This window comes from Diuraphis noxia, unplaced genomic scaffold (assembly GCF_037042655.1).
Source record: "Diuraphis noxia isolate RWA-SAM2 unplaced genomic scaffold, SU_Dnox_SAM2 contig0003, whole genome shotgun sequence".
Taxonomy (NCBI): domain Eukaryota; kingdom Metazoa; phylum Arthropoda; class Insecta; order Hemiptera; family Aphididae; genus Diuraphis; species Diuraphis noxia.
The window spans coordinates 53,454,094-53,478,230 of record NW_028301713.1 but is presented as its reverse complement, the minus strand read 5'-3'; the positions used below and the strand labels follow the sequence as shown (position 1 = coordinate 53,478,230).

The window sequence follows — 24,137 nt, the reverse complement described above, 5'->3', positions numbered from 1 at the left end:
GGCATGTTGGTGTATGAGTGTTATTATAAAGGCAATAAACATTATATATGATACAAAAAAAGCAATGGACTTTTATTAATATTAATACTTACTGCGTTTGGACAAGTTCCGGGCTCCATGCATTTCTGAATAACACAACAATTCTGTTTGACAGCTATGAATTTAGGTTAGGATATAAGGTAAATTAGTATTTAAGGATTTACATAGGTTCAAAGGAAAATAACTTTTAATTTCTAAAATAATTACATAAATCATTTATTATGTATGCAACTTACGAATTAGTATTATAGGAGTTTTTTCTCTAACAAACAGCAAATATATAACATAATATGAATATACTTTATTATGTACACGTTTTACAGTACGATTAGACGAAGACGGGCGGTTACTGTGCCGTAGTAATGACGAATTTTTAATAACATATTATAATTATAAATGTATGACATATAATGCGTAATGTAATTTAGCGAGTAGAGTAATATTATAAATCACGTAGAAAAAATAATAGCAATAATAATTAAAATAATATACCATAAATAGTACGAACGAGAGGGATCGGGTTATACATATGTATAAATTATATATATACATGAACGGAGGGACACGATTAGGCCACTCTGTAGGTATTTATACATCGACGAACTAAAGAAATGAATAAAATTATATGCTTAACTTTCGCAAGCGTATAATAATAACGTTTTCGCGTATCCGGCTCATGATGCCTATTAAATGATGCATAATTAAAAACTTAACACCGCCGTTTGCGGAGCGGTGGGGTGGTGGGGAGGGGTTCGCTTTTTTTCTAGAAAATGTATTTATTTTTTTATTTTTCGTAGATAAAATGAGATCAGCGGTCACAGTCGTCCGCGGCCGCGTCGTTGTCGCGACCGTGCGCGATGGCTGTCTGCAGTTCGGTGGTCGTGGCGTACGCCAGCTGGACAGCGGCGGACACGGGTGACAGGTTGTGCGTGAGGCTGTGCCGGCGTAGATCGCAGTTCCGGCGGAACACTTTGCTGCACGTCGGACAGTTGTACGGTTTGATGTCCGTGTGCGTCAACAGGTGCGTCTTCAGATTGGACCGCTGGTTGAAGCTCCGGCTGCACACCGGACACTTGTGCGGCGACTCCTCGAGGTGGAGGATCTTGTGCACGGCCAACGTGCGTGACTGGCAGAATCCCTTGCCGCACTCCAGACACTTGAACGGTTTCTCCTTGGAGTGAATGTACCTGAGAACGCGAAAAACACAATCGGTGATCGATATAAATACATAATAATTTATAAAATATAACATTGTAATCATAACAATTTATGTAACAGTGAGTATAATATGTATTGTGATGTGTGCGCCGAGATAGGGACTTATATTACATAATATACGATTTGTCGATACGGGTTAGTATACCTATAGCTCCGATATTACGCGCATGCCCTTAAAGTATTGGATATATTTCTATATTATTATACAGAGTGATTCTTTATAAGTATATGCTCATCCTATTTATATGCTTCAATTATGCACAACTATATATTTAAATTTTGATTTTTGGAATTTTTAAATACACTCGAAGACCAATTTTTGTATATTTGAAATTTTTTGTACCACAAAATAATGAATCTGTGACAATACAAACTTCTGTTTTTTTTTTTAAATTTTTAATCAATTCTTGAGAATGTTTATGTATCTAAATCAAAATTTGAACGAGTAGTTTTTGTGTTATAAATTTTGTGTAATAAGGACAATATAATCATTATGTCTGTGGTAATGGGTTGTATGTTTGTTAATACAATGTCTTTATGTATATGCGCATCGGTCATCTTTTTTATTTGTATTTATATAAATAAACATATACTATATATAGGTTTTACGAATTTATCCAATTCTCTTTTTTTCGCCTGCCTTGTTCTTTTCATAGTTAATTATTTACACGTAAAATTTTATAGTCTATTCACACTATTTTTTTAAATTAACGGAATAAAACGTGAACTGCTGAGCGTAAATTTGCTATATATTATGCGTTTTTGAGACTGAAACAGCAAATACGGGTGTTGCGACCTCTTTAACACAAGATCCGTGTTGTGTCATTGTAAATTGTACCCCATTGCGGCCTTATTAGTACTGCAGTTATGACGATATTATTACCCATTATTTTATGATTGAACATAGATAGGTTAGGTAATTGATAATTATTGTTGTGTCATAGCAAATCTGAAAAACAAATAACTAATTTTCAAATATTTTTGTCAATTAATTTATTAATCTACGTCATCTAAATGTTACGTGTAGGTGGTTTAGAACAACCGTATACTCAGACACTGTCGGAGCAAACAATGTTTAAATTTAGCATGGTACTTATATAAATATTACATAAATAGTTGAATACTATATAATATATATATATGTCTAATGTATATCGAAATTACTTCGTGGGATGATCTTGGATCAGAGTCGTTCTGCAAAGTATAAGATACCTGTATAGACATTAGACGATATGGAAAATACTTTGACGCCTACTAAATAATCGTGAAAACATTTTGTGTATAGGAATGTCTAACATGGGTTTATTGGTGTAGAATCTACACTGTAGATTGTGTAGGTCATAGGTGCAGAGTGATTTAATATTTTTAAACAAAAATACCTTTAAACACAAAACCACTGAAAAAAAATTAAAATATTATGTCAAAACAACGCGCGTGGAATAGAATATTATAATATTACTGCAGGTAGGTAGGTAATTAGTTTCGTCTGCAGCAGTATTAATTAGAATATTATATTATATTCGCACAGTTTAACGTCCACGACGCGGTTGCTCCGTGTGGTTTCAAAGGTGTAGGAAAGGTGCGGCATCATCACTGTATTGTTTATGTATAGGTTTGTGCGTGTGTGTGTGCGCGCGTCTATGAATTATTAATACCGGTATCTACACAGACTTCAAGGCGATCGAAGATCGCAATCACAAACATATTATTATTATTATTATTATTATTATCCGGCTGTATGTACACCAACGAGGCAATAGAATATTTTTTTGAATAAACCAACTCGATCGGTACATTATACATACATATAATACTCGTATATCTTGTACAGTGTTGCGGTATTTTTTTTTTTTTACCTTTGGTATAAATTCCGCATTTATATCGAATATTACCACGCAGTGTAGTACCATCTATAATAATTCCCATATTTCCTTCGAATTATTATTATTATTATGATTATCTTAACGGTTTTCTGTGCAATCAAACTAGTTTAACAGCTTTTTTCCTTTTCCTTTATGGGACCGCCAAAATAATGTTTAATTTAATTACATCGTTTTTAATTATTCATTTTTATAACGTTTGCGTTCAAAAAAACGCTTTCAAAATGGTTTGAAAATCGTATTTTTATCAAGAACACAAATCACGACTTAATGCCGCTTTTTTCTTTATATTAAGCTACTAAACATTTTTCCATCGCAAGGAAAATTGAGGTATCATAGATAAGTTTTATGGGTGATTATGCAGTGGAAAAATATCTGGTAGCAAAAATAATTAATAAATGTATAGTATAAATTTATTCAGCGATAAACAAAACTTTACGAAAAATTGGTTGGATTGTATCCAAGCTAAAAACATACCTGTGCTAATTAGTGTATACTGTTACCCATAAATTAAAAACACAATGGCATATTGGCATGTAGAACAATCAGATGAAGTAGGTATTCAACGATCAATATAGGCTATTAGTTATACATTCAAGTATTCGTGTAGCTACGATTTATAGTAAGTTGTAATCACCATACAGTTGTTCAATAATTGTTAATACATTTCGTGATTTTTAACATACGTACAACTGCTTAATTCGAAAAATAATTCATATTAAAAAGGTTGTTTGGCCAAGTGGCATTACTAATGTGGGCGATAATATAATTTTATAAATATTGTGAAATATTGCATTGTTGGTAGTTGTCAGTTGTCATCTAAAAAAATATTCGAACCGGTTCCACTTAAGTTTTATTTTTTATCTTCGGTAAACTAGTCTTGACAAATCCAGTCGCATGCGCTTGTAACGCATTTATAATTTATAACACATCTCTGTTTCTCCAACACCTTGTCAGAAACACTCTTCACCTCGACTTTTTATCAACCCAAGACACTGTTAAAAATTATTATTCCAGACGAATAACGATAGTCCACGACTTTGACTCGTGTTTTCTCGTTACTTTGTGTGCATTATTTTGTGCCGTTTATTCATCTGTCGACGATGGATTTTCATAAAAATACGTTTACGAACGTTTTACCGGGACGTTAATCATTTGTTATTGTTATTATTACAATGGCTGACCACAGTTTTGCACTTGATTTACAATTTTCGCGATCTCTAATTATTATTATCATCATTCGTGACGTGTTTAATGTTTATAACCGCGCATATATTGTGTATATAATACAAGGAGGCCAATTTAAGTGGCGTTCGTTGGGAAACCAAATGGATTTTTAACGACTGGACAGTTTATATACGTATGTATATGTATATCGAGACGACCGATATTATACTGTCTGCAATAAACAATGTTAAAAAAGTATTGCTAACTGACCGATGGTGGTGGGTGTTCATCGTGTAGAATGTATTTATTTTTTTTACCAATAGTTTGGAGACAAGATGTTTTATTAAAGTATTTTTTCGTAAAAATATATAATTTCTCTTTTGATCTGGACTTTTTTGTTTGTTTTTGAAATGTTATTATTCTCGTGCCAATTATATTATTATTTTAAATATTGTAGTGTATGAATAGCATCGGTTGACGGTGCACCAAATCGATCGCGCTCGTTGTTCTTACGCCGTGTCCTACGTGGAACGAATATTCTATTCTGATCATGCTGTTCCGGCGCAGTGCGATGCGTCCGATGCTGTGACATACAAGCGGTTTTGTTTTTCACCGCATTTCGGTGGAACAGTATGGTCAGAATAGAATTCGTTCGCATTCGCCGGTTTCACGCAGGGCACGAAATTACGCGCATGACACAACGTTACTCCATGGCGGAACAATATTTCTATAAACAATATGTGTATAATATTATAATAATATAACAATTTTGTTATGTGTACAATATTATAACAATATCATATCAATATTATAACAATAATATTATATAAGACGTACAATATTATTACGTGAACAATATTGCGTTTGGAACGGTCCGTGAAGATATCGTTTCTAAAAATCCCATTGTGCTCCGGCCGGTCAAAAGCCACAGAATAATAATAATAATAATATACAAAGCGCACTTTTATTGTGCAATCGGTTTTTAATGGACTGCAGCGGCGTCGGCGACGGCACACGACACGCACACAATAACATAATGAAGCCATTAAAAGGTATATATACTATAACATGCAGTCGCGGTCTCGTCGCGTAGGGGTGTATACCGACAACTATAATATGTACTAAACTTCTCTTCATGCCGCCCCGTGTTCGGTGGATATAGGTTCTCTCCTCCGGTGTATAATAATAATAATAATAATAACAATAATAATATTATGTACCTACGCGCGCAGCACTTGACCTTTTCATTCCCACGACGGACGCGCGGGGACACGTTGAAGGTGATAAATGGACTTGGATTACATATTATTATTATTAAATATATTATTATACAAAAGCGGCCTGCAAGTCATATTACTCACGTCGTCACAAACCATTGTTACACGCAAACGCACACACATACACATTCATATTATACGTTAAATAATAGTAGACAGCTGATATTTTTATATTATGTATACTTTACTATACTATTAAGCATACAAGTACAATTATTATCCGTATGTGTGTATCGTGATAGTAGACGTGACGACGGGGCACACGGGATTGTATATTAAATAGAAATAGAATAAATTCGGACATTTATATACGATCGCGACCACCACAACGCCCGACAGGTTATGATGGAAACGACGGAGCTGTATGCGATATGTTTTATGCGATTGTTTCGCAGCCCGGAGATGAGATGTACTATAAGGTATGCCAAAGGTATTTTTCGCATAACATTTTTATTACCATTGTGATCGTGGCAGACATCCAAATGTGCGGCGCGCGAGGAGTAAAAAAAGGATAATATAATATTATAATAAAAACCTAGCACACACGATTAAGTTTTTATTTTTTCAACTTCTCTCTCTCTCTCTCTCTCTCTCTCTCTGTCCTCTCTGTCCTCTCTGTACCGCACTCTCCCCGGGCATATTATTATTATAAAAAAATCGAGTGCTGTTTATACGACGACGATCGTAAACACGGCGCACGCGCAAGCCGGTTATATTTGATCGACTCGACGGCGGCGGCGTCGGCGATGGTGTGCATTACCCCTGCGAGACGTGACGTGCTCCTCGCCGCCAACGCGAATTTTTTCCTTCTCTCACCGCGCGCACGCGATAGCTCGTGACCAAAACTCACGGCGGCGCGAGAAAGACACTAGACAGTGACATTATAAACACGCGGCCTCCCTCCCCACTACCGTTGGCCACAGCGACTTATGACGACGAAATCGTCTCTCTCGGTGACAAATTTATTGCGCGCTCGCGCCACACATCCGTTTTTACTGTCTAATAAAAACGCTAACCTAACGACGACGTTAAAACAATTTTACGATAATACGACGACGACGTGCGTGTGCGACGCGTGTATTATATGATTGTGTGTGAGTGTGTGTCGTGTGTGTGTGCGCGCGCGCGCGCGCGCTCGCGGACCGTTTCTTTTCCGACGCGCCGCAGACTGGTTTTCGACGCCAAACCGAGACACATTATATTATTATTATGCGACCTCTCTACAACGGTCACCCGTATCATTTTATAGGAGGCACATAACGTTGTTGTCTATTTATATAGTTTCGGTGTAACGTATTTCATGATATTATGTGATAATATGTATGATGGCGCGGCCTTGTAAAACGCCGTGTACGTGCGACATTGCTATAATATTAGATGTTCACGAACGAGGCGGTTTTGAAAAAGTATTTTCTCGAGAAAAGCCGCGCGAGAAACGGAAACGCATTTGTACGGCGTGTAACTGTAGCGGACACGATATTCGTGTCCAAAACTTTAGTAATACGGATCGATAATATTGTGTTATTCTGCAGTTCGGGAATCGGAAAATGCCATTTTTTTTTTTTTTTATGTTCGTCTTTCCCTTATATATAGCGATTGCATCATACTAATTAGCGAGTGCACGGGACATGTAATTATTCAGTTTCGAGCATATTGTGTGATTGCAACGAACGTCACGACGACTTTAAATCGCAAAACAAATTATCGTACCACCGGTATACATATTATGTAACAGGCTCAATAAATATTACGTCGTGTTGTATAATAATATTATTAAAATTATGTAAATCGATATATTTATATGAACAAAGTTAACGAATCAAATTAGTATATAGATACCCACGCGATTCTATAGTGCTATACCTAACATGGTAATATATTTATGGCAACCGTCGAGACAATATTAATAAAATAATTTTAAAGCTATGAAATTTATACGACGAGACAAATTTAATTTTTAATTTTCAATTTTTTCTTCATATTGCAGCTGATGTAATATTATTAGGTAAATATACGCGTTGACGCAGTTAAACACGCATAGAAAATAAACCGCGGTGCCAATTTAGTTGTTGACTTTCGCGGCTGACCACCGTTACCGCATTTACGATATTGGTTTAAAACCTACGTGTATTAGAAAATTTGTATGATACAAAAACAAGAGTTTATATGATTTCGGTTCTTGAGCAGTATAAGTATAGTGTACCACGCGGCACGCATATTCATTATTATGTCCAGGGTTGAACGAGTGTTCGAAAATCCTAAAAGTCAGAGGTATTCATACATTTTCATTATTGCACGGCTTTTTTGTGAGTTCGTAATATTTTGACGGCTCCCTAATTATTATGAAAAAATCGGAACGATACAAATATAATAGGATCAATACGATAGTGACTTAGGTATTGGAAATAAAACTTAAAATGGTCGCGTACACTGAACAGTCGTTGCCAGATAAATAGTGCCGACGGCGGCCGCGCTTTTCGGTAGGTGTATAATACCAAACTAGTCCTAGTTCTATAATACCAAACTGTGTTTTAACCGCGCGGCGTGCCTCAGTTGCGTTATCAATTTTTTTTTTATTGTAAATGTATAAAAATAAATGTCTAGGCTCTGGTTGTTCGTTATCTGGCCAAATTTATCTAAAAACGACTATAATGTGTTTTGTTATTGTTTCCAAAATCGCTTTATTCACTACAAATCGTATACGTCATGATCTACAATAATTTTGGGTTCCGATGTTTTGCCGCGGATCCCTTTACTAAATCTCGCGACAACCCCCCTGGGGGCCGCCACGCACAGTTTGAACACCTCTTCTATGAGTTATAAGTTATTGCCAAGAATACTTTTCAAGTAGCTATTAATCGTATTATTATTATTATTATTATTATTATTAAATAGGCGCTACTAGTCATTTAATTACAAATCAAACATTGTCATATTAATAATGTTGTCGCGGAGGTAGACTTTGTGGTGACTATTCAATAGAGAATCTGAGAAATTTTTATTTTAATTTGTAGAATAAAATTCGTGTTCACATTAATATACAGGAGTAGGGTACAACAATGTCTCTTGTCGAGTTGATTTTAAATTAATACATTATATTTATATACTATGAATATTATGATGCACAACTATACAAAGTCTAAGTACCACTCATTTTTTATGTAAGTATCTTTTTCGTATTTATTTATTTTTACTTTATACGGCATTGCGTATATTGTAGCCTGTAGGTTACATATAGTATAACGTAAGACTAGCTAAGTTTCATAATATCTATCACTCTAATCATATGATTACATAGGTGGTAATTGATTAATATAGTAATATTATACCACATTATCATTTATTTGCGAACTGAGAATTTTAATGTTGTAGTTGCAATATATATGAAATAAATGCGCTAAATAGTATACATATTACGTTACTATGCAACAAAAAATATGAAAAAATTATTTCGTTTTGATATAGTAATATTTAAACCGGACACGGCATGATTGTAATAATGTAACATCGTGTATTGAATACTCGAAGTTTTCTCACGTTTTTCTTTCTTCCCAAAACATTCCTGAGTCGTGAAATAAAAATTCTTTTCGATTTCCCGAAAACTGTTTTCGTGCGGCGCAAGCGTAACATAATACGTCGTGAGGCTATTAAACTGTCAGCCCTATCGTGGACGGTGAACGATTAAAATCGTGTATCGCGCAAATGATCGTTGAGGGGAGGCCCGGGGGGAACTGCGTACAGATCTGTCGCGGAGAGAGCATCGTCGTAAAAGATGCGAGCGGGTAATCCGATACGCAGGCGCGCACGCGGGTCGGAGTGGATTTTTTTTTATATTTATATTTACTGCATACTATGCACCTATGTATAATATGCTTTAGACCGCTTTCGGTGAATCCCGTAAATTATTATTCGAGGATAAAATATGATAACATCTTTTTAACTCGATAACCACCGCTGCAGTTAGTCACACACACTCACTCACAGCATATTATATATTACGCGAGCACGACCAAGGAGTAGGTGGCCCGTACGCACACAGACACACACACACACACACGGCGCATGTACCACCCCAATGTTGTTATATACCACTCATGAGATGCGGTAACAATACGATACCGAGTCGTCGTTACAAAGCGGTCACCACAGTGTATATAAAAGATTGGACAACAACCGTAGACCACGCGAACTGTGTAAAAAAATAATATATAAAAATTGTTATATAATAAATATTATATCACTATGACATGACGGTGTTTTTGATGTTGAAACACTACCCCTCTCATCAGCCATCATATTTATGCAAAAAATATACTAGTATAATAAGAATTCAAAATGCATTGGTCACATTGTGGTTCTTTTTCGTTTTTGATATCTGCCTACTATTAGTATGAAGATTCATAGTCATAAATCATGATTATACTACGAAGAAGTGCGTGTGAAGCCCCTAGTATGTTATGACTGTAATTAAATAAAAATTAAAACACACCACTAAAAAAAGAAAGTCAGTCTGGCCACGCATCTTTTATATATACGACGTACAATTAATAATATCAATAAATCCCAATAAACAGGTCCCGAAATTAATATGTTTTTCGAAACAATGACACTTCAGCGTCTGAGTATTTATATAATATTATAATAATTTATTATCCACAAAATGTGTTGAGCACGAGGTAAAACGTATATTATTATTGTATATAATAGTGTCAACCATAACGACCGGTACAATGCCGACGGGATTTTGGATCCGATCCGAATAAATCACGGCAGGTTATAGGATTGTCAAGCAACGTCTTTAATTAATGCAAAATAATAATGTAATTGTGTAAATAATATGTATATTTAGGTGGATTACGATAGCGCACATTTTATTCTATAATCACTTTTAACCTAACTTTAACTTTAACTGTACATGCATAAACCACCATGCGCGATTGTGCACAATATTTTTTAAACATAGTTTGCCTAAATCATTATAGATAGTGAAAGAAATTCACTTGTAGTTCAGAATATATCCGGTACCTGTTTGTGTATTATATTAATATAACATTCTGATAATAAATGATACAAAAATGAATAATACTACAATTGAACACACAATATGGTATTGTAAACAGTTTAATACTTCAATGTGCCTATATTATAACAAAAGGTACTATTATTAAATATTATACTATACAAGTAGTAGGTATTAATGATACTATATGACTGTATTATAGACTATATTATTAGCTTAGTTATTATTATAGATATAACTGGAAAATAATTGTGGTTTTCTTTAAAACCAACAAAAATCTAAAATATTTGTTGTGCGCGGTCGTGTTGTTTTCTTAAATATAAAATGGGTAAAAATGCGAAATCACGATGTGTTTGTTGCAGGTAAAAAGGTAATAAGCGCGTAATCGTGTTACGCCCATATTAAATATGGTATTATATATATATATAATATACCTCTTGGCGGTGTAGAACGCATTATTAGAATATGCATATACATTATATATATAAGACGGGATAAATATATATATACACGCTCAATACAATAATAATAATATCATATAGGTACTACATGGAATGTGACGCAAGATTTTTCTGCGCGTCACTCGGGTTAAAGGGTTTCCCCTATTAAACATTAAGCTCTTTAGCTTTTTTAACATTATCATGTATTATAGGTACATTATGAATTATTGTGTAGGTACATTCTACCCGGGCACGGGCAATTATTAATTAAACGCGACGTACGTACAACACAATACCTACACCGATTGATTGATATGACGTGTGTGCGGTATTTGTACTACACGGGTAGAGTCCGATCGCGGGCCTTGGTCGTACAATATTAACAATTTATAATAATAAGACATTAATATTTGGAAATATCTGTGCCGAACAGCTTTCGTTCGCATTATAATGGGTAATACTAATAAACACGATTTGTTACCACCGTTTGCGGTTGCTGTGTTACGATAACACCTTGGTATGATAACAGAACGTTTGAAATAAATCATTATATGGAGAGAAAGCACTTCAGAACCCCGGAACTCGACAGTTGCTCCCCCCAGTACGTTATGGCCGAGCTGATAAATGCCTACAATTAAAAAGATTCGTTAATATCTGTTCTATCCGCACCATATGAGCAACTCTTAAACGTACAATGTATAGTTTGGGCTGTTAAATGGATAGTGTGTTAAAGTAATAATATATTATGCATAATATTATATCGCAGCACTGCCATAACAATAACAATCGCTCTCACTTTAGCAAGTTTCGTATGAGAAATATCGTATGCATTTAAGTACAACTGCAGCAGTACAAACAAGTGTATGTAGACATATTATAACAAAAATTACGAGATATTATTATTACCTGTGATCCCTGAGATGGTCCTGTCTCCTGAAGGCCTTTTTGCAAATGTCACACGAGTACGGCCGCTCGTCCGTATGAGTGCGCTCGTGTATGAGAAGGTTGTACGACTTGGTGAAGTGTCTGTTGCAGAACCGGCAGATGAACTGTTTTTTGGGCCTGGGAATGGGTCCGTTGTTGTTGTCCTGGTGGTGGTGCAGGTGTCGCAAGCTGGCGATGGGTTCGTCGGCGGCAGTAGCCGTGACTGCAGTGTCGTCGTCGACGAGTGTCGTGATGCAGACAGAGGCGGCGGCGGCGGTCAACGAGGCGGACAGCCTGTTGGCTCTGGGAGACAGGCCGGACAGCTCTTTGGAGAACGCTGGGAGACGGCCTCCCCTGCTGGCGGTCACGACGATGGCGGCCGTAGCGGTTGCTTTTGCTGCACTTCCGCTGCCGTCCAAAGGCTTCGACCTGTCGTCATGATGGTGATGGTCGTCGTCGTCGTCGTCGTCGTCGTCATCGTGGTCGTCGAGGTAGTCGTCTCCGGCGCCCAACGAGGACAGATTGCCACTTTTGCCACCGCCGCCACTGTCGTCGTCTTCGTCATCCAACACTTCGTGTTTAACCATTACGCTGCCGACGGCGTGCGCTCGGTCGATGGTCACTGCGGTCACTGCGGGTTGACGGGGCACGGCGGTCAGCCGCTGCAGCGTGATGTATGAATCGAGGGCCTGCATGTTGAGCGCAGCGGCTACCGGCGAGTCGGGTGGCAGGAGTGCGGCCTGTTGTAGGGACGATACGAAAGTGGTGTGCAGCGACAGGGCGACGTTCTGCAACGATCTCTGCAATAATTGTCCCATTGCCATGTCGTCCTTGTTGTTATTGTTATTGTTGTTGTTATTGTTTGAGGACGGAGATTGCAATTGTTGTTGCTGTTGTATTTGTTGCTGTTGATGTAGCTGCTGCTGCTGCTTTTGCTTTTGCTGACGAAGGTGGTGCCCCTGTTGCACCGCCGGCGAAGAGTGCATCGCGCGAGGAGTGGGGGCGCAGGCGGTCCTAACGGGGAGGCACTTGCCAAGTGGGTTGGAGGGGTAAGGGTGCCCCGAAAACGTTTTTTTGTCGCGAGCAGCGTGAATAATATAATACGCAACCGCCGTTTAAATATTATAATACGAATAATAATAATAATAATAATAATATTGACGAGCGGTCTTACCTCTACGGCGGATGTGCTATATGATATTGACAAAAGCGATTCTTCCGGTGGTCCGGAAATGTTTGTAAAAGTGCATATAGGGCTCGTTGGTGGCTAGCGTCTTTTCCCTTGTGGTTGTCGTAGGGCAGAGATAGTAGTAATAATAACAATAACAATAATAGCAATAATAATAATAATAATCTAACCTACGTACGTGCAATAATAACAACACACACACGCTGCAGTGGTGCAGGCCGTCGTCGGTGACTGCGGGCGACTACTACTACTACTCCTACTGCTCTCTTCCCCACTACGCGCGCGCGCGCGCTACACACACACTCGGGTACGCACGCGGACGCAAACACGCGCGTGCGCGCGCCCGCCGCCCAAGATCGGTTTGGTTCGTGTTTTTCGTCTTCTTTTAATTTTTTCCTTTCTTTTCCTTTTATTCGATAGAGTACTATTACTATTATTTTCGTTGCTCTTCTGCGCGGCCGTCCGTCCGACTGTCTCCCACCCGGCCGCGGCACGGCGGGCGACCGCCTACAACGGACGCGCGCGCCGTTCGCGGGCTGCGGGCAATGCAGCCGACCGACCACCGCGCCGTACCGGTAACGGTGCCGGTGCGTCGTCTCTCCGCGTGCTGACATATTATAATAATTATTATTATCGTCTTTGAATACAATATCCGGACAGAGGTGTTCGGACCACGCGATCCTGTATGGAGTGGTAAACGAGTTCACAGCTTAGTACGGAACTGAGCGGTTAAAATTAACAAGTGACGATTTTGAAATGACTTGATTTGAATATGACTGCCTTACCGTCACTTTATTCGTATACCGCGGTTGTGTCGTGTCCAATTGGCCTATGAGGTATGCATACTACGGTTGTGGTCTTGTGGACATAACTACACGGCTGTCACATAATATGGTCGTTGACATAGGTACCTATAGATCATGTATCGTGTCGCGTCTTGGATATTGGACGTTGCTTTTCCGATATCGTGTTACCTGCAAGTTGTAACCGACTATACCAAGAATTAACTACAGTTCAACATTTAGATTACTAGTTGTACTACCATAGTCACCACTTTTACGCAAGATACGACACCGAGGTGGCGACGACGTACTTGTCAAATGCGAATCCTGCTTGATTAGTTGTCATGGTGGTATACGTCCACGATAGTAGAAACTATAAAGTAGGTAGCAAGAAGGCACCTGTCGATTAAAGTGTGTTTTAGAAATCATGGCTTAAATATGGAGGTTTACAACTTGCACGCGTCATATCATTTACAACATTGTATCATGATGAACAAACTACATAATAATTAATATTAAGTACTGTTTTAATTTTCTCTTGTTAGTTGTCAATACATTATCATTCTCAATTGTTGGGCATTATATTTATTTTTCTATAATATATTAACAAATATTTTATTGACTGTAGTTATATATTATTATTGTTGGTATTTGTGTATCATTTGTATGAACGTGACAATATATACCTATGACTTTTTTAACTGTTAGTAGATTACTATATATAATTCCACAGTTCGTATGTTTTTGTTGGAGGCAACTAGAATCCATCGGTTCGGAGAAAAACGACTTCTTTAAAGAGTGTGGCGCACTCACTTGTTTTTCCACGATTTGATAATTTTCCACCTCAAATACTATACATTATCATCGTGATGTCGATAAAATGAGTGAACGCCCAAGATGTATAATTGAATCATTCGTCGATCACTATTTATGTTCTTTGATTGTAACGAATTTTGAAATATTATTGTAATCAACTTTTGGAAGTTCACAATTCAATGAATATGGCCTAATAAAATGTATAATATTTCATCTTGAGGCTTGAAGAATAGTGGTGTTGCGGACTGTCTGCTGCAGTCATAATACTGTCCACGGGTCATTCCTGCCATGCACAGGCATGACCTGCAAATTTGATCAAACTTACATTGTACATTTTGATGCATAATATGAACCTTTTTTTTTTAAATTTCTAATTTCATATTAAATTTGTTGTTTATTTTCATCATGTGTATGATTCAGGGTTATATCCCCAAATCTTAACAGAAATTTTTATTTTTTTTTTTTTTGAAGGGGGAAGATTGGCAGTTTCCCCATCACCTAGAAATTCCACTGTTGTGGATGACCTGCGAATGAGGTCTGGACACGCCTATGGTTGCAGTTTTATCGCCTTCGCCAATTGCTGTTATGTGTCCACCGATGGACTATCACTGCTACGCTTTAATCTTCCTTGAACCTCGGCCTATTGATATTACCTATGCCTTAGAAGAATAAGAGGACGCTACACAAAACACAACCATCTCCGTTTTACAAATGCATAACATAGCAAATTTACGTTCAGCAGAGCACGTTTAGTTCCGTTAGTTTAAAAATTATAGTGAATAGACCTGTAATAAAACTCGATGTTAAGAACATTATCAGTGTTTGTATGTGGGTTTTTTACGATAATTCAATTTTGTAGCAAGTCATGCGTATATAAAAAGCGTAAATTAAAAACGCTCATAACTCACTCGAAAACTAAGTTATCATAAAAAACCCACATACAATCACTTCATATAATTTTCTTACCACATCAAATTTCATGATAGGTCAATTTATTCTAATTTTTAAACTAATGGAACTAAACGTAATCTGCTAAGCGTACATTTGCTATGTTACTCACTTTTAAGATGGAGACAAAAAATATTGAAAAATGTGTGTAGCGTCCTCTTAATGGTCTGTTATCGCTACATCTCCCGTTGTCTTGTCGGACACTCTTCGGCAAGCGATTTCCCACTGCAATAATGCGGCCAGAGTAACATCGTCCGCGTATACTCGAAGGATAGGTACAACCATCGTTGCAGCCTGAGAAAGACGCCATGCAGACAACCGAAAATGACCGTTTCTATATAATGCCGATCGTTGGCCACGTCGATTTTCGATAGCGGCTCGTCGTCTAATGGCTAATCACTGTACTTAGAAGTCTCTGAGGGACGGTCTCTGATGGGTCTCAAGTTCACCGATTCGGCACAACAGTTAGCCATTTATGACTGGAAGCGGCATCACAAGGAGTCACGGGGCTGTCGTCGTCGTTCAGGTATTGCCTGAAAAACTACATCATATACATATTATAGCTGCAATGACGCAGATTTAAAAAAAAACACACTTATTGATCGTGTGTCACGAGTAGTTATTTTATTGATTAGTACAACAAAATCCATTCTTTGTTGTATTCGGAAATCGAAATAACCAATATAGTGCAGTCATGTTTTATATTATATTAAACATCAAGATCATCTCGTACTTTCGAGTATTTTGTATTAATCTGTAATGCTGTTTCACCGCGGTATGACTGTATGAGAGATAGAAAACGTTTTATACTATTATATAGTTGCTAATTTGCTATCCCGTGATAATGACTGTATTATATAAAAAATCGATATATTTTAATTTAAAAACGACAAGTCGGACAAAAGTTGGCATTGGTAAATTCGTTTGATTGAAATCATTTAAAGGGCAACTCTGCCAAGTATAAATCAGTTTGGGTCGATACAGGTCGCTGCAGTTCGCAAATAACAGCCGTCCAGCATAAGAGTATATAATAATATATAAAATTATAAATACAAAATTCGACCCTTCGTCCTACATTGTTTCCATCCATTTCAGAAATTAATAATTGCCGGTTACGCGTACAGAGATACAATACCGATGACGCCCGTTCCCATAGCGTTTATACTCTGTGAGCTATATATATATGGGGAGATCGTCTTCGTCGTGAAACCGACGGTTATTATTAACACATACATCCATACACACATACTTACCTTCCACATAGATGTATAATATATATATATATATAAAAACACAAATCACCCCTTGCACACTGCTGCAGTGTGTGTGTGTGTGTGTACAGACGAATGCGCCACAGCAGTTTATATAATATGATATTATTGACAGGTGTATTCTTCTCATACCGTGGTCGGTATAAGCCCTCCGGGGCCTTGGAGGTGTACTGAATATTATTATATATGGGTATATTATGTATAATATGTGTTCGATTAATTTTGGCATATCACGCTATATTATACGCTCGTAGACAGTATAATATATAGGTATAGTTTACCCGCCGTGATGTGGCCGTGTGCACGTGTATCTACACGTAAACGGCGGTAACCATCGAGAGTACTTAACCGCATTTTATAGGTATGAGATAATACGCGCGTGTGATGTACCCGCGAATCATTATTATTGTGGTCAACTCACCCGTGTTATTATTATATTGTACTGAAACGAACGTTTAGTCGGATCAAATAGTGATTATTGCCTATATTATATCATACCGAGTAATTCACCGAAGCGTACATATCGCAATTGTTTCCTTTAATACCTATAGCTAATACATTTATTCAAATTATGACCATAGGAATTTTGAAATATCATACTTAAAGAACATATTTTAAAATTGACTGAATCTCTTGTACCAACTACCAGGTTTATATTATGTAACTACGGCTTCACTTACTCGTAAGGAGTGTGCTTTAGAGAAACAAATTTCGGTTTTTCAAATGAGAAGCACCGTTTATTTTACTGTAAATAATTTAGTTGATAATTTTTTTTAAAATGTTTATGTATCTAATTTAAAATAAAAAAAATTCTTAGTTATTAAAATATTTAAACTTAGGATAATAGACCTTAAAAATGGTTTCACAAAAATATAAAAAATATGTAATATTATTGAACCTAATATACCTAATATATAGTAATATGTATATATTAATTTTTACACTTTAAATTTTTTTTAAGAATTCTCAAAAATTTTGATAGTATACCTATAATAAATAGGTATTAATTATTAAAATGTTCGAATCACTTTAGCCATCTTACCCATGAACCTTATTTTTATTACCGAATAATTTTTATTATTATCATCCTAATTCCTAAGAAGGTGCATAAAGTTGAATAACTCAAAAACTATTCATTTAAATTTTTATTTTGATAATTTAAAATTCATAGAAAAATTATCCATTGAATGATTAGTAGCATAAAATTGGGTTCTTTTTTGAAAAACCAGAATGTTGTGTTCCTTCAGGGCAAGAAGTCCAAAAGTTCTCAAGAGTTATAAAACACGGTCTTTAAGACTTAAGATATTGTTAAAAATTGCAAAAATAAGATTTTGACTAACTACTGCATTATTGAAAAGAAAAGGGTGAGTATGTTTGGTGTATCACCCTATATATGAATCAAAACAAAAAGAGTTATTGGAGACGAACAGTAATAATTACACGGTAAACATATTTTATACAGACGTAATTATTTATTAAATTTACCGTTATTAAACGGAAATATATTCTCGAGACATGCGCATTATATTATTATTATAAAAAGTAGGTACTTACTATATATTATATAATAGTTTCTAGGTACTCATACGGACGCATATGTCTATATATTATGTACAATACAGGCATATTGTTTTTATTCTGTTTCGAAACAGACAACCAGATTAACCCCTAAATGCAGGTGTATCCCTTATCCGCCTAAATCATATAGTTACCTGTATAATATTTTCAGTAATATAATATAAAGGTAAAGGATAGTTTAGGACTGCAGTGTTCTGTTTATATGACAGTTAAATACTTAAATATAGCCAATAATTATATACTTAATAGTAGTCAATACCTATATACATATTTTGAAATAAGAATCTTAAAAAAAAACATGTATATAATGAGGGCTTGAGATTTCTACATTTTGCCCATCAGATATATAAAAAAATATCAATTTTCAGTCATAATAATTGTAGTAAGCCTAAAACCGTTTGGATTGATAATGCTATACCTATACATCATAACTATTTATTTTTGGTATGGGTCCCAAACACAGTATAAGCATAATAATGATTTATTAATTAAATTATAATCATTAATGTAGATTCAAGATACTAATAAGCCTTAACGAAAATATGGAAAGTACATGTGCTGCAGTACAAACAGGAATGTAGAAATATTATAGTAAAACTACGAGATATTATTACCCGTGACCCCTGAAACGATCCTGTCTCCTGAAGGCCTTTTTGCAAATGTCACACGAGTACGGCCGCTCGTCCGTATGAGTGCGCTGGTGTATGAGAAGGTTGAACGACTTATTTTTTTATAGTGAGGTGTCTGTTGAGGAATCGGCAGATGAACTGTTTTTTGGGTCTATGAACGGGTCCGTTGTAGTTGTCCTGATGGTGGTACAGATGTCGTTAGCTGGCGATGGGTTCGTCGGCGGCAGTAGCCGTGACTGCAGGAGTGTCGTCGTCGACGAGTGTCGTGATGCAGAAAGGGGCGGCGGTGGTGACGGCGGTCAATGAGGCGGACAGCCTGTTAGTTCTGGGAAACAGGCCAGACAGATCTTTGGAGAACGCTTTTGCTGCACTTCCGCTGTGATCCAAATGCTTCGATCTGTCGTCATGATGGTGATGGTCATCGTCGTCGAGGTAATCGTCTCCGGTGCCCAACGAGGATAGATTGCTAGTTTTGCTACCTCCACCACTGTCGTCGTCTTCGTCATCCAACACTGTGTTTAACCATCACGCTGCGACGGCGTGCACTCGGTCGGTGGTCACTGCGGTGCAGGGCCTGCACGTTGAGCGCTGTGCGAGTAGGTTGACAGGAGTACGACTTGTTATAGGGATGATACGAAAGTTGTGTGCAGCGATCTCTGCAATAGTCGTCCCATTGCAACCATGTCCTTATTGTTGTTGTTGTTGATGATGTTATTGTTTGAGGATGGAGATTGCAATTGCAGTTGTTGTTGTTGTTGTTTTTGCAGTTGTTGCTATTGATGTAGCTGCTGCTAACACAGCATAAGCATATTATTAATGATTTATCATTTAAATTGTATTTGTTTGTGTAGTTTCAGAATACTAACTAAACTCGAACGAAAATACGGAAAGTGAATAAAATCGTACCTCCCCACTACGGTATAAATATACCATATCAGCCCCGCGACCATCGCAATTGTGCACTATTATACATACATATTACATAGGTTAGGTTATGACTATATGTCTATCTATTTATAATAAATATCATAATTTTATACAAATTGTATTCAATACACGAATCGCTGCAGCGGTAAGTTTCATGTATATCATTATATAATATAATATTCTTATAATATGATACTCACACGCTGAACAATATAATATAATAATAATATCCTCAACCGATGATGTAGTTTATTATATAGGTACACATTATTTCCTGTATGTCATAATAATAATATACTATAAAGTCCATTTAGTCGGCGGCACAAAGCGATCGAATCGATGTATTCGTATATAATACCTTGTACACGTTGTACTCATACATAAGTCAGCACACACACACACACTTATCCACTCTACGGTGGTGATATTATATATATATATATATATATAAATAATAAATTTACTATGCTTATAATGTATATATTATATGTACCTATATATATATATATCGTGGATACACATAGAGCCGTTTTGCCGCTGCCGCCGACGACGACGTGCACGATTTATTGGCGTGATGTCTGATGCAGCACAAGGCGCCTTTTTGTTTTTTATTTTATATTTTAACATTTATACTTAACTCCTAAACAATATATGTATTATATACATGCATGTACAAACATTACAAACGTCTCACTCGGTAAATAGGCATATATATAGGTACGTACATGTAAAGGAATTATATGGGTGTAAATCCGCACCAGCGTACTTACCTACACAGCGCGAGGCTAAATTCTTCATCACATCTCCCTCAAGACTCGCGTGGCCGCAGACTATTATAGTATTGACCATGTGCCGGGTCCGACCCAGGACGCAGCCACCAGAGAGGTGCTTCAGGTGCCAGGCCTTCGGACACAACGCCAGGACCTGCACAGCAGAAGACAGGACTGGCGCCTGCTGGAAATGCGGTGTGATAGGCCACTCCATGAAGAACTGTACCGAGGCGGACGACCGTTGCATAGCGTGTGAAAACGCCGGACTGCAGAAGGTCACGCATAAGCCGGGCTCGGGCGCATGCGCTGCCAGGAAACAGTCGGGTGGAGCAAAGACGTCAGATGATTAGTTTCCTGCAAATTAATCTCAACGCAAATTGGTCAGCGGAGCAGCTCATGGCACAGACGGCGGACGAGATCGGGGCGGACATCCTCATTGTGTCTGAACCAGCTACCAATCACGGGCACGAAGATCGATGGTGCTTCAGCGCCGACCGCAAAGCCGCCGTGGGAACATCGTGTCACACAGCACTCAGCCACGATGGCCGGGGCTCCGGCAACGGGTTTGCTTGGCTCTCTTTCCGTGAGCTGACCGTTTTTAGCTGCTACTTCAGACCTGGGGCCACACTGCTGGACTACGGACTCTTCCTCGACGACCTCGAAGCGGCGATCCGCGCTAGGGGAAATGCCTCGATTATCCTGGCTGGTGATTTCAATGCCTGGAACATCGAATGGGGCTCGAGGACTAACAACCCTAGAGGCGGTCCGTTGTCCGATCTCGCCACCAGCCTAGGACTGATCCTGGCCAACTCGGGTACCACGCCCACCTTCGTGAGAGGGGCAGCCACCTCAATAATAGACGTCACATTTTACCGAGGTGTCAACGTTACGGGATGGCATGTACCTGAAACGGAAACCCTGAGTGACCACAATTACGTCTGCTTCAGCACGGCGAATCAGGCCCAGGCCCAAGTTCAAGCCGAACTCCCCGCCCATGCCCACCCTGGCTGGTCCGTGAAGAAGTTGAACGTTGACGCCTTGCGCGGTCACCTCAGCACCACGCGCCTAGGAGCCACAGTCGGACCCATATGCGTTGAGAAAGCCCTGTCCTCGGCGAATTCGCTTGACACTTTCCTGTTCGGCACCTGTGAGGCATCAATGCCCAGAAAAAAAACGGGTCCCCAGGGCAGGCGACAAGTGTACTGGTGGTCGGAGGAGATCGCTGAGCTGCGGCGGCAATCCCTGGCCCTCCGCAGGCGCTACCAAGCCTGCCTCAGACACGTAAACCAGCCTGGCGTCCAGGAAGCGAGGTACTTCTACATCGCTGCAAAAAGAAAGCTTCGCATAGCCATCCGAGAGGCGAAGAGCAAATCCTGGGCTGACCTCTGCGCTCAGATCGACTCCGACCCCTGGGGTAGACCATATAAACTCGTAATGAAGAAACTAGGCTCCCGCAACCCAGCCGCGGACTCCAGGGGCAGAGAGGCTGTCATCGCCGATTTCCTGTTCCCGGCAGCCCCCGTCACGGATTGGAGCTTGGCTCCTTCCGCAGCGGTGCACAACATCTTTCAGGCGTTTGACCCGGTGCTGAACACGATAGAGTTTACCAGAATCATTCCGGAATTCAAGCCAGAAGAACTCAGCAGAGCAGTCAACAGACTCGCATCGGGCAAGTCAGCTGGACCTTCGGGAATTCCCAATGAGATCCTCAGGGCTACCGTGTCCGCCCAGCCCAGCGCAGTCCTTAGCGTTTTCAATGACTGCCTCGACGCGCTGACGTTTCCAACATGTTGGAAGAGGGCACGGCTGGTGCTGCTCCGTAAGGGCCCAGACAAACCTCCGGACGCCCCGTCGAGCTATAGGCCGATCTGCATGTTAGACACCCCAGGAAAGTTGCTCGAGAGGCTCCTTCTCCAAAGACTCGAGGATCATCTGGACGAGCACGGGGGACGAAGAAGAGCCCCTAACCAGTTTGGCTTCAGGAAAGGATTCAGCACGGAGTGTGCAATTGGCAAGGTACTCGGCATCGCCGCACAGGCAGCCACCACCCCGAGAAAGAAAAGTATCTGTGTTTTGGTGACTCTGGACGTCAGGAATGCCTTCAATTCTTTGAGGTGGCCTGTAATCGATGCAGCTTTGAGGCACATCAACACCCCGGAGTACCTGGTGGAGATGCTTCGGTCTTGGCTGACTGATAGAACGCTGCTGACTGGTGAAGAGATGGCGGAGAGGCCGGTGACCTGCGGAGTGCCGCAGGGCTCCGTTCTTGGCCCAGCCTTGTGGAACGTCGCGTATGATTCCCTCCTGACGATGGACACGCCACCCGGGGTGCAGCTCGTCGGCTTCGCGGACGATCTCGCGGTCGTGGGAATGGCCGTGACCGGGCAGCAACTCGAAGACGCAATCAATCCCACACTCATGGCCATTGACGACTGGATGCGTAGCAGGGGCCTGGAGTTGGCTCATCAGAAGAGTGAAGCGGTGATCCTGTCTCGGAGACGGGCGTTTGTCCCACCTCGACTGACGATCAACGGCCACCTGATCCCACTGCGAAATGAAATCAGGTACCTCGGGGTCATTCTGGACAAGCGTCTGACTTTTGCAGCCCACACGAACACTGTCGCAACGAAGGCAGCCCGCTCAGCCGCTGCTCTGTCCAGGCTTATGCCGAACATAGGTGGACCGGTTCAGTGGAAGAGGAGGCTGCTAGCGTCCGTTGTAGAAAGTCAGTTGTTGTACGCCGCTCCTGTCTGGATCTCCACCATCACAGACGTCGCCAGAACGAGAGCGATCTTGATCCGTCCACAGAGGACCGCCGCCATGAGGGTGATCCGGTCCTACCGCACCGTGTCGGACCAGGCCGCTCTGGTTCTGGCCTGCATGCCGCCCGCCGATCTGCTCGGATTGGAAAGACGCAGTATCAGGTCTCGACTACGCGACGTTTTGGAACCCGGCGAACAACGACCTTCCAAAGCAACCGCAAAAAGCGAAGCGAGAAACGCTACGATCGGTGCCTGGCAGGCTAGATGGCAAGCAACCTCAAAAGCCGCATGGACGCGCTGCGTCATCCCTGACTTGGGGAGATGGCTGGGGAGGACCGTCCCGTGGGTGCCTCTGACGTTCCACATGACACAGGCACTCACGGGCCATGGTTGTTTCCAGTGGTACCTCCATCGTATGGGCAGGGCCACCAGTCCACGTTGCTGGCAGTGTGCAGACGACTCGGACACCGCCGAACACACATTATTCCAGTGCGTCTACT

General features: G+C 39.6%; 1 protein-coding gene and 1 pseudogene across 1 annotated transcript; both read right to left on the bottom strand.

Annotated features, from left to right (window-relative positions):
• Positions 1–239: 239 nt before the first annotated feature.
• On the bottom strand, positions 240–13,537 carry LOC107173720 (uncharacterized). Its single transcript, XM_015524370.2, has 2 exons — positions 11,948–13,537; positions 240–1,226 (listed from the first exon to the last, which is right to left on the bottom strand). The coding sequence occupies exons 1-2, from the start codon at positions 12,949–12,951 to the stop codon at positions 848–850; spliced, it is 1,383 nt and encodes a 460-aa protein (XP_015379856.2). The 5' UTR covers positions 12,952–13,537; the 3' UTR covers positions 240–847.
• Positions 13,538–19,099: 5,562 nt separating this feature from the next.
• Positions 19,100–21,122, bottom strand: LOC149057528 (uncharacterized; annotated as a pseudogene).
• Positions 21,123–24,137: the final 3,015 nt, after the last annotated feature.

Excerpts from the sequence above, each read along its gene's own strand:
- LOC107173720 (XM_015524370.2), bottom strand. The coding sequence starts at position 12,951 with ATGCACTCTTCGCCGGCGGTGCAACAGGGGCACCACCTTCGTCAGCAA. Across the intron at positions 1,227-11,947 it reads GACCATCTCAGGGATCACAG|GTACATTCACTCCAAGGAGA; the intron begins GTAATAATAATA and ends TCGCGTTCTCAG.